This window comes from Anomaloglossus baeobatrachus, chromosome 8 (genome assembly GCF_048569485.1).
Source record: "Anomaloglossus baeobatrachus isolate aAnoBae1 chromosome 8, aAnoBae1.hap1, whole genome shotgun sequence".
NCBI lineage: Eukaryota > Metazoa > Chordata > Amphibia > Anura > Aromobatidae > Anomaloglossus > Anomaloglossus baeobatrachus.
This window is the reverse complement of record NC_134360.1, coordinates 220,966,789-220,983,223: the sequence shown is the minus strand read 5'-3', so window position 1 is coordinate 220,983,223 and position 16,435 is coordinate 220,966,789. Positions and strand designations below refer to the sequence as shown.

Here is a 16,435-nt window from a genome sequence, read left to right as displayed (position 1 = left end):
GATGAGTATAGATGATATACATCAGCAGTGCACACGTGACTTAGTGGCTCGTTGGCCATCGTGGTGGCCATTGCTTAGACCGCGTACAACAGTGTTTCTCAACTCCAGTCCTCAAGACCCAACAACAGATCATGTTTTCAGGTTTTCCTCAATATTAGACAGGGGGTAATTCCATCACCTGTGGAACATTAACACTAGAAGTCCCAGAAATTTCGAGCTCCCCCCTGAAGTCCCGAAAGAGGGTCAAATTAACCCTATATTATCAAATACAATAAACTGAATAGAACTAACTAGAAACTAAATGGCTAAACTCAATGGAAAACAACAACCTCCTGTGGTGTGACAGTAATGGCCTTAATTACAGAACAAAAGACGGTGATTATAGGATGTTAGCTAAAATCCTTCAGGTCATTTGACCCGTCTCTGGGTTCCAAAGGTAGAAATGTTACATGACTCCTCTCTGGGACTTCTAGTGTTAAGGAAATCCTGAAAACCTGATTGAGGAAAACCTGAAAACATGATCTGTTGGTGGGTCTTGAGGACTGGAGTTGAGAAACCCTGGCATAGAAGGTAATGCCGGTATGTGTCTACATGTTGTGGGTTGGCCATTTTTTGGCCTAGCGGTTTAGAGATGCCTGTCTTTCCCTCTACATCTCCCACCCACATATTGAAAGCTGGTCAGACTTTCCATCGCCCCCCATCACCACCGATCGTATAACGGCTCTTTCTTTCACTAGGTGTTCCAGTCTCTTCATTTATCCAAATTAGCGGATTTCTTGCTGTGTCCCTACTTTAGTGTGTGTACTGATTGAGCTACCGAGTAAATGGTCCATTCATGTTAATCTCTCTTTTTTCTCCTTGCACCCCTTTTTCACTTTCTCTTCCAATGCTTAAAATAGAAGTGGAACAAAAAGGTAAATAACTAAATCCAGCCCGAACCCCCAGCTCCCTGTTATGTGCCATATGGATGTTAACCTTCTCGATCCCCCTTATCCCTAAACACTGACGTTCTGTATTCAGCAGGATTGCATTTCTACACTTCATACACAAGTTGACTGCTAATAAAACAGTGTTCTGGATATGTCACATAGGTGGGACACAGTCTCTGCATTTCTTGTGGGAAATGTTTTCTTGCTCTCTTCCTTGAACCCTAAGTGATTTTTAGTTTTGTTTTTCCTTTATTTTACTATTTAGTTAGTCATGTACTTTTTGCCTGGCTTCCTATACTCTTTCCCAAGCATGCCACATTTACAGGCTTTGTTTCATCCATTGCTCCAATTTGTCTGTTGGGGTTTTGTTTTTTTCTTTTGTTTTTTTTTTTTTAATTTATTTTCCATTATTTTTTATTTTATATTTTTACTTTTCCCGCCCAATATTTGCTGTATAAATGTTGTTTTTTCCATAGTTTTTTGGAGATGTTTTCTTCCCTCAATTCATGTTTTTTTTAAAACACCAATGGAAAACCATTTACATGTTGTTTTTGTTTATTGGCATAAAATTGCGTGTGGTTTTTCATTTGTCAGATTTCAGCCTAAAATTTCGGTCCATTATGGTCATAAGATTTTCTAAGATGTACTCGGTTGTAAATTTAGTGGTTTATTTTATCATCATGAATGTCACATTCTTCATCTAAAGTTTTTTAAAGTCATCTTTTTGCTTTATTTTTTGTTTTGTTTTTTTTTTATTATTTTTTTTAATGTTGAAAATATTGCTACTGGACATGGTTAAGAGAGAAACGATGTTAATATCTGTTTTGTGAAATAATCCTCTTTCTACTTTTCACTAGTTTTTGTTTGCCCTGGGGTGTTGAAAGGAGTTGTGGACTCACCATATATTTTTGAAGCTGAACAGAAGGCAGGTGCCTGGTGCAAAGACCCCCTTCAAGCTGCAGATAAAATTTATTTCATGCCCTGGACTCCGTATCGTACGGATACATTAATTGAATACGCCTCATTGCAAGATTTTCAAAATGGCCGACAGACTACAACCTACAAACTTCCTAACCGAGTGGACGGCACTGGATTTGTGGTTTACGACGGGGCAGTGTTTTTTAACAAGGAAAGAACAAGGAATATTGTTAAATTTGACCTGAGGACTAGAATCAAGAGCGGGGAAGCAATTATAAATTATGCCAATTACCATGACACATCTCCATATAGATGGGGCGGGAAAACTGATATCGACTTGGCGGTCGATGAAAATGGCTTGTGGGTAATCTACGCGACGGAGCAAAACAATGGAATGATCGTGATTAGCCAATTGAATCCCTACACCCTCCGGTTTGAGGCTACGTTTGAAACCTCTTACGATAAACGGGCAGCCTCGAACGCGTTTATGATATGTGGGGTCCTGTATGTGGTGCGCTCAGTCTACCAAGACAACGAGAGTGAAACCGGGAAGAACGCAATCGACTACATCTTCAACACCAAGCTGAACCGAGGAGAGGCTGTTGATATTCCGTTTCCCAATCAGTATCAATATATTGCCGCTGTGGATTACAACCCTAGGGATAACCAGCTGTACGTGTGGAATAACAACTTTATCCTACGATACTCTCTAGAGTTCATCCTTCAGGACTTAGCCCAAGGTAAGATCTCTGCTCTACTCTGATTATTCTTGGTGGAAGTGTCTGGGTTCATCTTTTTGTTTTTTTCTATTTTTGTGAGATATTGCCATTGTTTTATGTTTTATGTTTTACCTTTTCTGTCTTTTATCGACAAATTATAACGATCAGAATATAGTTTTATTGTAAGACTAATAACCCGTAGTCACGTTAGGATTTTATCTAAGCGACATTATATAATCACATAAAATGTACAAGTGACCAAATGTGGCCTAATTTCAAAATGTATACTTTATTTTCTCTGCTAATTGTTTTATTATTACTTATTATTGATATTTTTTATTATTATTATGATTAGTTATTTATATATATATATATATATATATATATATATATATATATATATTTCTTATCTATTTATATCGCTTATAAATATTTATATATATATATATATATATATATATAAAATATTAAGAGATAATATTATATATATATATATTTATATCTCTTAATAATATAATATATATATATATATATATATTTATATCTCTTAATATTAATATAATATATATATTTTATATATATATATATATATATATATATATATATATATATATATAGTAAAATATAATATATACTCTATAAAAAAATATTATATATATGTATATACACACACACACACAACTTATATATGTGTGTGTATATATATATATATGTATATATATAATTTTTTATATATATATTATATTTTTTTTTATAGAGATATATATATATATATATATATATATATATATATATATATATATATATATATATATATATATACATACTTAACTTGTATGAATAGAATAATCTCGTAATATATTTCTTACATTTAGATTTTAATCTTAAATATTGAAAACTTAAAAGTGAAAGTTAAGAAAAAAAAAAAGTTAAATGCGTGAAAGTGAAGAAGTAAGGAAAGAAATATCTACAATAAGATTGCCATGACCCAAATTTATTTTTGCAAAATGAAAAGTTTTTCTTAACTTTGTTCAAGGCGCATTCTTTTTTTAATTTTCTTTTTTTTCTGTTTTTTTATTGCTGGGAAACGTGTTCATTTTTATTTTCAGTTATTGGCCTTTTTTTATTACTGTGAAGTTACTTCTCTTTCTTTACCTGAAAACGAGAAATGTGTATGATCTTAGATCTGGTAAAATAGAGGGAAAAACCCCTGTGTTAAGTATTGTACGGCGGTACAGAAGTCAACAATTTCAGGTCTTACATTTTTATTTTTCGCAAGTGAACCGATGAGGGATCATGAAATCATGCGTGATTCATGACACTTTCACACGTGAGCTGAACACAAAAGACGCTTGGCCCGACGACGCGGTGCAAGAGATGTGAAGAGCTGACAATGTGTGCAAGTCACGCCGGGCATCTGAAGAATAGAAATCTGCCCTTGATCTTCGGTTCCACCTTCTCACAGATGTGCGGGAGCTGTAATGATTTTTTTTGACGGCCACGTCTATTGTTAAAACTTTATCCTATACGGTTTTCTACCGGCTGCACTTTTTCTTATTCTTCTGTCGTAGGTGTCGTATTTTTCATTTTATAAGACGCACCCTAAATTTAGAGATAATAAAAGGTAAAAAAATAAAAATGGGGTCCGTCTTATACTCGGGTGTTGTCTTACCGGAGGGGGCAGCAGTGGTGGTGAAGTGGGTCACAGGAGGCCGAGGTTGTGGTGGCAGCTGCAGTCAGTGGCGGCAGCAGCGGCGGGTCCGTGTTGTCATTGGCGGCAGTAGCGGCGGGTCAGTAGTGGAGCAGGCTGCTGCGGTGAGTGTCTGTCTGTCCGCGGTCCCGGTTCAAATGATGGCGCCTGGAGCAGCATATGCGCAGATGAAGCTCTCATCTAAGGCCTCCATCTGCGCGCGCACTGACTCCCGGAGCGGCGCGTGCGCAGATGGAGCGCTCATCCAAGAGCTCCATCTGCGCACGTGCTGACTCCCGGCACCATCATTTGAACCGGGACCGTGGACACACTGGGACACTCACCGCACAGCCGCCCGCCCGCACAGTGTCAGTCAGCAGGCCACCCGCACAGAGAGGCAGCCGGCCTCCAGGACAGAGAGGGAGCTGGCCGCCCGCATGCAGCCACAGGCACCCAGCCGTCTGAACGCACCCGGTCGCCGCACAGACAGCCCCCCCCGTAAGCTATATTTGGATTTTAAGACTCGCCCCTCATTTTCCTCCCAAATTTTTGGGATGAAAAGTGCGTCTTATAATCTGAAAAATACTGTAATTTGCAACTTTTTACATTGCCTTTTTTTAATGCGCTGATGTTTTTCAGCCGGTGCCGTCTATTTTTGACCTCCTTTTGGAGAAATTACAACTTTTCAGCTTTTTCAGTGATCCCAGATGTTTTTACTCCTAGATTAGAAGCGTTTTAAGCACAATCTGTTGAAGTGTCAATGGTTTGCTATCACCTCTGCCCTGCGATCTGCGAGGAGACTCGCTCCCCTCTCACCAATTATACAGTGGCTGCTTCTCGCTCCAATCTCATTACAATTTACGTTCCTTTGGAAAGTCACTGATTAACAGAAGATATTTGCTATTCTGTGTAGCCAAGAAAATCTCCAGCTTCTTGTACTGTATTACTTTTTGTTATTTTTTAGGGATGATCGAATACTTTGATTATCCGGCTTCGCGAATATTTTCCGAATACCTCGCCACTATTCAATGCGCAATGTAAGGGGTACTTTGCACGTTGCGACATTGCTACTGCGATATCGTCGGGGTCAAATCAAAAGTGACGCACATCCGGCGCCGGTAACGACGTCGCAACGTGTAAAGCCTAGATGCACCGATAAACGATCGCAAAAGCGTCGTAAATCGGTGATCTGTGTAGCGTCGGACATTTTCATAATGTCGCACCAATAGGAGATACGATGTTGTTCCTCGTTCCTGCGGCAGCACACATCGCTGTGTGTAAAGCCGCAGGAGCGAGGAACATCTCCTTACCTGCCTCCACTGGCTATGCGGAATTAAGGAGGTGGGCGGGATGTATACGTCCTGCTCATGTTCTCCCCTCCGCTTCTATTGGCCGCCTGCCGTGTGACGTCGCTGTGACGCCCCATGACCTGCCCCCTTAGGAAGGAGGCGGGTCGCCGGCCAGAGCGACGTCGCAGGGCAGGTGAGTGCGTGTGAAGCTGCCGTAGCGATAATGTTTGCTACGGGAGCTATTACAAGATATCGCATGTGCGACGGGGGCGGGGACTATCGCACTCAGCATCGCTAGCCGATGTCGCAGCGTGCAAAGTACCCCTAACTCTATGGGAAGCTCGAATAGTTCCGAATAGTTGTTATTCGGGTTTCCCATAGACTTACATTGCGCATCGAATATTCGCGAAGCCGGATAATCGAAGTATTCGATCATCCCTATTATTATTTTTCTTTTGTTGTATTGACTTTATTCTTCTGCATTCTAGACGCACTTTATTGTACGGCTGCGTTCCGCTTCTTGGCCTTTTTGCAATTTGCATGGATAATAGTTCAGTGATTTTAATTTGCACGGCGTTGATCAGTACACCGCGTGCGTGCTGGATTTTCTGCCCTGCCGAGACGTCTTGTCGTCCTGTCACCTTGCTGCGCTTGGCAAAGTTATAGATTACTGCAGTCCACGTAAAGGATTCGGTTACTAATCTGCATCTCCACATTTCAGTTTGGCCGTCGTCTGATGGTCTTGATTTTTGGTTTTAAGAAAGATGATTTGCTATAGAGAAAGATGCTGTGAGAACAGAGCGTTGTAGAGGATTGGGGCTTTCGGCAGTTGGAAAGCAGAATCTGCAGCCTCCCCATTGGTATAATGTTGTGTGGAGCCGGTGCAGACCCTTCTGGGCTTTCCCGCTATTCTTAGTACATGCATTTGTTTGTGAATGTTTAATCTCGACAATCGGTTCAGAGTTTACGATAATGGATTTGAAGGCTCCAAAAGCATTTTTGTGTTTCACCAACATGTTTGATTAGATTTTTCTAGTGTTTAAAGGGAACTTGTCAGGTCCCATATGCGTTCTGACCCAGAAGCAGGGTGATGTGTGGCCTAGTAACCCCTTCTTACCCATCCCTGTGTTGTAATATTGTGTAATATGATTGTATGACAAGTTTTATTACTTACATGTTCCCTATGTAAATGATCAGAGGCTCTAGTCACCTGGGCGTTGCTTCACCCCGTGGGCGTTTGCATGCTCTCCGTGGTATCATGCCCCATCTGGACGTGATACCATGGATTTACATGAGTTACGTCACCCGCAGCCTTGTTATCCGGGGGGTGCTTGCTTCTTGGCTTCAAATGCGCTCTGCGCATGGTCGGAACCGCAGGAGTCTTCTGAGCATGTTCTGCGCGATAAGTGCGATAATGATAAGCGAGCACTACCTGCTCATCACTAGTTACGAGCACCTGAGCATGGTAGTGCTCGCTCATCGCTCGTTACAAGTACCGAGCACCCAAATATGGTAGTGCTCGATCATCACTAGTTACCAGCACTGAGCATGGTAGTGCTCGATCATCACTTGTTACGAGTACCAAGCACCCGAGCATGGTAAGGCCCAGTCATCACTAGCTACGAGTACCGAGCATGGTAGTGCCCGCTCATCACTAGTTACGAGTACCAAGCACCCGAGCATGGTAGTGCCCGCTCATCACTAGTTACGAGTACCAAGCACCCGAGCATGGTAAGGCCCAGTCATCACTAGCTACGAGTACCGAGCACCCGAGCAAATATCTCTTTACATATTTGTATATTGGTCTTGTCATATGACCGAAAATCAACCAATATGTTCCACCATTGGTAGCTGGAGTGCCGCAGGACTGGTAATTGCCTTTGGAAGCACCCGAGCATGGTAGTGCTCAATAATCACTAGTTATCAGTACTGAACACCTGAGCATGGTAGTGCCCGCTCATCACTAGTTATCAGTACTGAACACCTGAGCATGGTAGTGCCCGCTCATCACTAGTTACCAGTACTGAGCACCTGAGCATGGTAGTGCCCGCTCATCACTAGTTACCAGTACTGAGCACCTGAGCATGGTAGTGCCCGCTCATCACTAGTTATCAGTACTGAACACCTGAGCATGGTAATGCCCGCTCATCACTAGTTACGAGTACAGAGCACCCGAACATAGTAGGGCCCACTTATCACTAGCTACAAGCACTGAGCATGGTAGTGCTCGCTCATCACTAGTTACCAGTACCGAGCACCAAACCATGGTAGTGCCCACTCATCACTAGTTATGAGTACCGAGCACCAAAGTATGGTAGTGCTCGATCATCATTCACTATGAGTGGAGATGAACGAACCTGGTGTTCGGTTTTCGGATCGAACAGTGATATGACCAGGAAAAAAAAAGCAGAGTTTGGGTGATTTATGTGTGCAATCCACTCGCGACCATCGCTGTGCTCAGGTACGCTCGGTACTCTATCAAGTGTGAGCTGCTTGCAGAGTTTGAACGTTTTGCACTGAGGGTAACAGCCTGATCGAGTGTGTACCAAAAAAAAAAATCCTGCCCGCCCCGGAAGTGTTCTGCTTATGGCTGGTTGTATGTGGCCAGAGACCCAAACGACTAATCAGTGACTTCCGTTATATTTTTTGCTACATATTTTCCCCTTTTTTGAGGCAATTTCTCTTTTTGGTGCAAAGTAAAAGCAGCATTTTTTGGGGATTATCCATTGTTAGTGCACAATGTTGGGATACTGCAGTTTTACATGCAATTTTTTTTCCGCTCCTGGTAGAAGCTTAAACCCCCCGAAATCTGTAAAAAAAAAATGCACATTTCTATAGCGTCTTTAAATGCACAGCGGCCACATTTCATGAAATCTCATTATGCTTGAATTGTTCAGTGTAGCAGACTTTCTGCAGACAGAAATCACAGCGGGGTTTATACTTTATTGGGGACGTGACTTGTGGGTTCCGAGGATTAAGATTTAGAATTGCATCACATGTGACAAGCTAAGATTATATGAGGATTGTGGCTCTACAGCGTTGCGCATGGTCAGCGGCACAATGTGGAATCGTGGCACTCAGTAATAGACGATGGAGTGAGGACTTATCGCGACTTGATCACCATCACTAGTGGCAATGCGGATTGCATTTATGATGGTCACTATGGGCACGATTCGGCGAGAGCGGCGTAGTTCACGCAGGTCTTTATGGGCCGGAGTGAGACCCTCCTGATGAAAAAAGTAGCAAAAAGCCGCGGATGTGGCTGAGACTTGACGCGCTGCTTCTTTGGAATGGAAATCTGTGTGGTGTGTGTGTGGTGTGTGTGTGGTGTGTGTGGTGTGTGTGGTGTGTGTGGTGTGTGTGGTGTGTGTGTGGTGTGTGTGTGGTGTGTGTGTGGTGTGTGTGTGGTGTGTGTGTGGTGTGTGTGTGGTGTGTGGTGTGTGTGGTGTGTGTGGTGTGTGTGGTGTGTGTGTGTGTGTGTGTGTGTGGTGCGTGTGGTGTGTGTGTGTGGTGTGGTGTGTGTGGTGTGTGTGTGGTGTGTGTGGTGTGTGGTGTGTATGGTGTGTGGTGTGTGTGTGTGTGTGTGTGCGTGTGGTGTGCGTGTGGTGTGCGTGTGGTGTGCGTGTGGTGTGCGTGTGGTGTGGTGTGTGTGGTGTGTGTGGTGTGTGTGGTGTGTGTGGTGTGTGTGTGGTGTGTGTGGTGTGTGTGTGGTGTGTGTGGTGTGTGTGGTGCGCGTGTGGTGTGTGTGGTGTGTGTGGTGTGTGTGGTGTGCGTGGTGTGCGTGTGGTGTGGGGTGTGTGTGGTGTGTGTGGTGTGTGTGGTGTGTGTGGTGTGTGTGGTGTGTGTGGTGTGTGTGGTGTGTGTGTGGTGTGTGTGGTGTGTGTGTGTGTGTGCGTGTGTGTGTGTGCGTGTGGTGTGTGTGTGGTGTGTGTGTGTGTGTGTGTGGGGGGGGGGGGGTGTATATTTGATTTGAGTCTCGTGGCTTTTCTTGGTCCTGTAAAAAGCAGCTTTTTATTTTCATAAAACCCATAAAAAAAAAGCAGCAAAAATGCAACTTGTGAGCATGTCCTGACCTCACCGCGAAGACCAAGTCATATTGCCAAGCAGTTTTGGGTTTTCCACTTCACTTCTCGTAAGAGCGAGGGTTGCACATATGTGATGTTTTCAACCTAAAAAGATAAAAAAAAAAAGTTTGAAGACCTAAATCTAGAAAAATGAGATGAAATTGAGCCAGTATATGGAAAACATGGAGGATCAATCATGCACGGCTCTGGTGGCTACAAGGAGGTGGATGTGTCTGCAGGAGTGATCCGTGCAATCATGGAGGATAGATAAGGGTGCACAGCTAGCCGACTCTGGTGGCAACAAGGGGACCGATGTGGCTACAGGGGATATCTGTCCAATTATGGAGGATAGATAAGGGTGTGTGCCTGGCCAGCTCTTGTGGCTACAAGAAGGCGGATGTGGCTGCAATCCGTACTGTCATGGAGGATAGATCAGGGTGCACGACTGGCTCTGATGGCTACAGGAGCGGTCCATTCGATCATGGAGGATAGATCAGGGTCCGCGGCCGGCTCTGGTGGCTACAAGGAGGCGGATGTGGCTACAGGAGCAATCTGTACAGACATGGAGGATAGATCAGGGTCCGTGGCTGGCTCTTGTGGCTACCAGGAGGCAGGTGTGGCTCCAGGAAGCGATCCGTACTGTTATGAAGGATAGATCAATGTGTGCGGCTGGCCTGGCTCTGGTGGCTACAAGGAGGCAGATGTGGCTGCTGGAGTGATTTTACAATCATGGAGGATAGATCAGGGTGCACGGACGGCTCTGGTGGCTACAAGGAGGCAGATGTGGCTGCAGGAGTGATCCATACCTTAATGTAGGATCGATCAGAGTGTGCGGCTGGCCAGTTCTGGTGGCTACAAGGAGGCGGATGTGGCTACAGGAGTGATCTATACAGTCATGGAGGATAGATCAAGGTGCAGAGATGGCCGGCTGTGGTGGCTACAAGGAAACGAATGTGGCTACAGGGAGATCTGTCCAGTCATGGAGGATAGATCAGACTGCAGAGATAGCTGACTCTGGTGGCTACAAGGAGGCGGATGTGGCTGCAGGAGAGATCCATACCGTCATGGAGGATAGATCAGGATGAGCTTCTGGCCGGTTCTGGTGGCTACAAGAAGGCGAATATGAGGCTGTGGGGTTGATCCGCACAGTGCCGGCTCCGTCCTGTGAGTTCTGCAGAGCTGGCCCAGAAGCCGTGCGTTTCAGCTCCTTGGCTTTGTCCTCACATTCCCTCTTATCCCCAACTACTTCTACTTTTTTTTTCCTTTGGAAGTTTAGTGGTCTGTGAATTCCCCAGCATGCATTAACAAGCGCTGGCGCCATTTAAATGTCTTTTATGTACCAATATTAGCAAGCTCCTTCCAAAAAACATGGCGATCTTCCCCCAGCGTTTTCATTTGTTTCACTTCTCACATTCATTACTTACTTTCCATTATAATATCTTCTCATCATTGCATTCATTTGATTTTTTTTTTTTTAACTTCTAAAATAAAATTTCAAATTCAAATTTGGTGTTTTAAATATACAGTGTCCCCCCCCCCCCCCATATCCTGTCCACCGCCAGTAACTTGAGAACAGCGGCAGCTATAGGCATAGAAGTGGTGTCTAGGTATAGTAAAGTAGCCATGCTCTATGCAAGGAAACCATCTATAGCGCCACCTGGTGGAAAACAACGGAGTTAGCATTTTTATCTCGAAAATGGAACGAGATAGAGGAAAAAAGTGAATTACAAAGTTGTAGGGCATCATCAATTCAATACAAATCGACACCTTGCATACAGAAATGCTATGATATGAAACCCATGACCCCCCCCCCCCCAAAACATTGAATGCTGGTCACACATATGGTGCTCATTTAACTTTGATGCTCAAAGTGGCCCCCGTCAGCTGCAATGCACATCTGGGCTCTGCACAGCATACTGTATGGTGCTGCATGTTGTGCAATATGGTAGGTGACACGTTTGCACAAGCATCTGTGATATGTCGTCGTAGGTTCTGCAATGTTGGTGGAGGGGTCGCATACACCTGCTGTGTGATGTGACCTCACAGAAAGAAGTCCAATGGGGTCAGGTCAGGTGAGCGTGGAGGCCACTCCACACAGCCACCATACCCAATGACTTGTAGGAAGGTCTCCATGAGGTATCGCTTCACATCCGCAGCCTTGTGAGTTTTACACGTTCTAATCATAGCATTTCTGTATGCAAGGTGTCGATTCATATTGAATTGATGATGCCCTACAACTTTGTAATTCACTTTTTTTCTCTATCTCGTTCCGTTTTCGAGATAAAAATGCTAATTCCGTTGTTTTCCACCAGGTCGCGCTATAGGTGGTTTCATTGCGTAGTGCATGGATACTTTACTATACCTAGACACCACTTCTATGCCTACAGCTGCAGCCGTACTCAAGTTAATGGCAGTGGACCAGATATGGGTGGACACACTGTATATAAAATATTTTGTGATTTTCCTTTCTCCAGTTTTCTTCTTTTTGTTGCAATATATTGTGCAGCGCTGCGCAGGGATCATCCCTCACATCTATCCTGAACCCTAATGTGATTGGAGCGGGAAGGGTCCCAATTTATTTTCGCCACCCACATTGGCACAAAGGCCAAGTTGCCAGTCAGTATGTTTTTGCATAGTGTGAGGGAATTGGAGAATCCAAAGGAAACGCACAAGATCCCGGGCTCCATATTGACCTTATTCATCATAGACGATATAGATTATTATTATAGATTATTTTCATAATAAAATCCAGTGCAGATAACCCAATCACTGAGCCACGGATCATTGAGCCACGGGTCATTCAACCACAGATTATTGAGCCACGGGTCATTCAACCACAGATTACTGAGCCACTGATCATTGAGACACAGACTACTGAGCCACGGATCGTTAAGCCATAATTACTGAGCCACTGATCATTGAGACACAGATTACTGAACCACGGATAATTGAGCCACAGATTACTGAGCCACAGATTGAGCCACTGATCATTGAGACACAGATTACTGTGCCACGATCATTGAGCCATTGATTACGGAGCCACTGATCATTGAGACGCAGATTACTGAGCCACGAATCATTGAGCCATAGATTACTGAGCCATGAATCATTGAGACACAAATCATTGAGGCATAGATTCCGATTATGTCTTAGTCCACATAACGAAGAAAAAAAACATTGTGGCAGCAACAATATTTTTATTCCCCTTCGGAAATAAAATTAAATAAAATGACGGTGTATAATAGCGGTGGTTTCTCGCCTTTGTTATAGGCACTATTGCCTTTATTGTAGATTTTGCGAAAAAATAGTGACTAAAAAGAGACTTGCTGGCCCGTTATCGGCTCTGCTGACGTCCGCTCTATCACGGATCAGGCGCTCGTATCGTTTTTGTTGTTCTTCTCTGAAGGACGCAGCAGCGCAGAGGTGGAGGGAGACTCCTCACACACACTCACACTTTTTATTAGCTTTAAAAGTATTAACCCTTCGCAGACGTGCAGATTATTTAGCAGTTGTGCCAAATGACAAAATGATGATGTTGTTGTGATATTGTTTTCGGCTCTCACATGTAGGGGCAAACAGATCATTGGTGCAGCCAAATAGGGGCCCAGGAGGTCCGGGGGCCACATCCACCTACAAATCTGTCCGAATTTTGCAGAAAAATGATCTATTGGACTGCAAAGGGCCCGTATATTGTTCTTGCACAGGGGCTTTTTTTATGTCTTAGACCACCAGTGCTCACATGCGTTGTGAAGAATGGGCAAGCCCTTGGCGTTGCATAGATTGCCGTAGATTGTAGATTGCCGTAGATTGTAGATTGCCGTAGATTGTAGATTGCCGTAGATTGTAGATTGCCGTAGATTGTAGATTGCCGTAGATTGTAGATTGCCGTAGATTGTAGATTGCCGTAGATTGTAGATTGCCGTAGATTGTAGATTGCCGTAGATTGTAGATTGCCGTAGATTGTAGATTGCCGTAGATTGTAGATTGCCGTAGATTGTAGATTGCCGTAGATTGTACACTATAGATTGCGGTAGATCCCAGTACATTGTAGATCTTAGTAGATCGCAGTAGATTGTAGATCATAGTAGATCGCAGTAGATTGTAGATCATAGTAGATAGCAGTAGATTGTAGATCATAGTAGATCGCAGTAGATTGTAGATCATAGTAGATCGCAGTAGATTGTAGATCATAGTAGATCGCAGTAGATTGTAGATCATAGTAGATCGCAGTAGATTGTAGATCGCAGTAGATTGTAGATCATAGTAGATCGCAGTAGATTGTAGTTCATAATAGATCGCAGTAGATTGTAGATCTTAGATCACAGTAGAATTTAGATCGCCTTAGATTGTAGAGCGCAGTAGATCACAATACCATTATAGATATTAGATCACAGTAGATCTTACATTGCAGTAGATTGTAGATCACAGTAGATCGCAGTAGATTGTAGATCACAATACATTGTAGATCACAATACATTGTAGATCACAATACATTGTAGATCACAATACATTGTAGATCTTGGATCACAGTAGAGCGCAGTAGATTGTAGAGCGCAGTAGATTGTAGAGCGCAGTAGATTGTAGAGCGCAGTAGATTGTAGAGCGCAGTAGATTGTAGAGCGCAGTAGATTGTAGAGCGCAGTAGATTGTAGAGCGCAGTAGATTGTAGAGCGCAGTAGATTGTAGAGCGCAGTAGATTGTAGAGCGCAGTAGATTGTAGAGCGCAGTAGATTGTAGAGCGCAGATCACAGTAGATTGTAGACCACAATACATTGTAGATCTTTGATCACAGTAGATCTTACATTGCAGTAGATTGTAGATCACAGTAGATTACGGTAGATTGTAGATCGCGGTAGATTATAGATCACAGTAGATTGTAGATTGTGGTAGATTGCGGTAGATTGTAGATTACAGTAGACCGCGGTAGATTGTAGCGCGCTGCACCATTTAACGCTTGTTGTCCCTCGGCTGGTAATGCCGCTTGTCCGCAGCGAGGCCCCTGGCGTGGTCTGTGCCGTGCACAGGTATCATCCCCCAGTGCGGTAATCGGCCATTAGCGCGGTGGTTGAGTCTCCTCCAGTGCAATATGATCATTTCACACCCCGTTTAGCAAAAATCATGATACAATATAGAATTTAAAAAAAAGTATCTTTAATTGTTGAAATAATCAAGTCGGAAGGCAGCGCGCGGAACGTGCCATATTCCTCCTGATTGCCGCCTAATTATACGACCAGAGGAAGCTGTCAAAAGTCCTGTTATCAATGCCGATCTCGGGGGATAAAAATAACCTACATGTTTCAAGAATTACCTCGAATCCAGGCTAATGTAACGGGGCTAATTTTAATACACATCTGAGTGATTAAATATACACTAATCAGTTCGGCGTGCTGTGGGATCTGGACCTAATGATGGCACTAATAGCACTTTGCCACATTTGATCATTCCTCTCCCATGCTTTCAATAAAAAAAGCAAACGAAAAAAAAATTAAGTAAAAAAAAAAAAATAATAATTTCACAATTACCGATTATTCAGGGAATTTTGATAAACGGAGAGCGATATGGAGGGTGAAATAACCATTCTCCTGCCCGGCGGCGGAGTCTTAGCCCCGATCCCGCAGTCGCGCTATTACATTTCCTTTTTTTGGCGCATCGTATTGTTTTTGTTGGTGGACGTTGCGCCAGATTCATCCCAATGGCCACAATGCTGGATAAATCTTTTTTTTTGTGTTTTTGTGTTAAATGTATATATTTTTTTTAATTTTGGCAAAAATTTTATCCATAGCACAATCTGTAATAAAAATATAAAGTAGTCATCTTACAGTTTTCTCATCGGCCACTGGAACGACTCAAACTTCATGTTTCAGGAAATTCACATGTAGATTTGCCACAATAAACAGACTCCTCCTATCTTTTGGATTGAAGCATCTAATGAGCGTGTGCAAAGGTCTTGTTGAGGTAGAGGGAGGAGGTGAGCTGTGATGTAACGTATTGTGAATGATGGATCCTGTGTTATTTACTGTATATAGTGGTGTGATCAGTCATTGTACAGGAGCAGGAGGAGGTGAGCTGTGACATCACCTATTTTGAATGGTGGATCTTGTGTTATCTACTGTATATAGAGGTATCATCATTCATTGTAGAGGAGGAGGTGAGCTATGACATCATCTATTCTGAGTGCTGGATCTCTATTATCTACTGTATATAGAGGGGTTATCAGTCATTATACAGGAGAAGGTGAGCTGTGATATCACCTATTGTGAATGATGGATCCTGTGTTATCTACTGTATATGGCAGTGTTATCAGTCATTGTACAGGAGGAGGTGAGCTGTGATATTACCAATTGTGAGTGCTGGATCCTACTATCTACTGTATATAGAGGTGTTATCAGTCATTTTACAGGGGGAGGAGGTGAGCTGTGACATCTATTGTGAGTGCTGGATCCCTATTATCTACTGTATATAGAGGTGTTATCAGTCATTATACGGGAGGAGGTGAGCTGTGATATTACCAATTGTGAATGGTGTATCCTATCATCTACTGTATATAGAGGTGTTATCAGTCATTTTACAGGAGAAGGAGGTGAGCTGTGACATCACATTGTGAATGGTGGATCCTGTGTATCAGCTGTATATAGATAGAGGTGTTATCAGTCATTCTACAGGTGGGGCAGGAGGTGAGCTGGGACATCACCTATTGTAAATGCTGGATCCCTATTATCTACTGTATATAGAGCTGTTATCAGTCATTGTAAGGAGGAGGAGGTGAGCTGTGACATCACATATTGTGAAAGGTGAATCCTGTGTTTTCAGCTGTGCGTACACGTGT

At 43.2% G+C, this 16,435-nt stretch overlaps 1 protein-coding gene across 24 annotated transcripts in view; it reads left to right on the top strand.

Annotated features, from left to right (window-relative positions):
- Positions 1–16,435, top strand: part of ADGRL2 (adhesion G protein-coupled receptor L2) — a 278,687-nt gene that overhangs the window by 202,897 nt on the left and 59,355 nt on the right. For all 24 annotated transcript variants that reach the window (XM_075320239.1, XM_075320236.1, XM_075320235.1 and 21 more), the window contains exon 5: positions 1,787–2,587. In XM_075320239.1, coding sequence (XP_075176354.1) covers positions 1,787–2,587 — 801 coding nt within the window. The remainder of the gene's footprint in view (positions 1–1,786; positions 2,588–16,435) is intronic.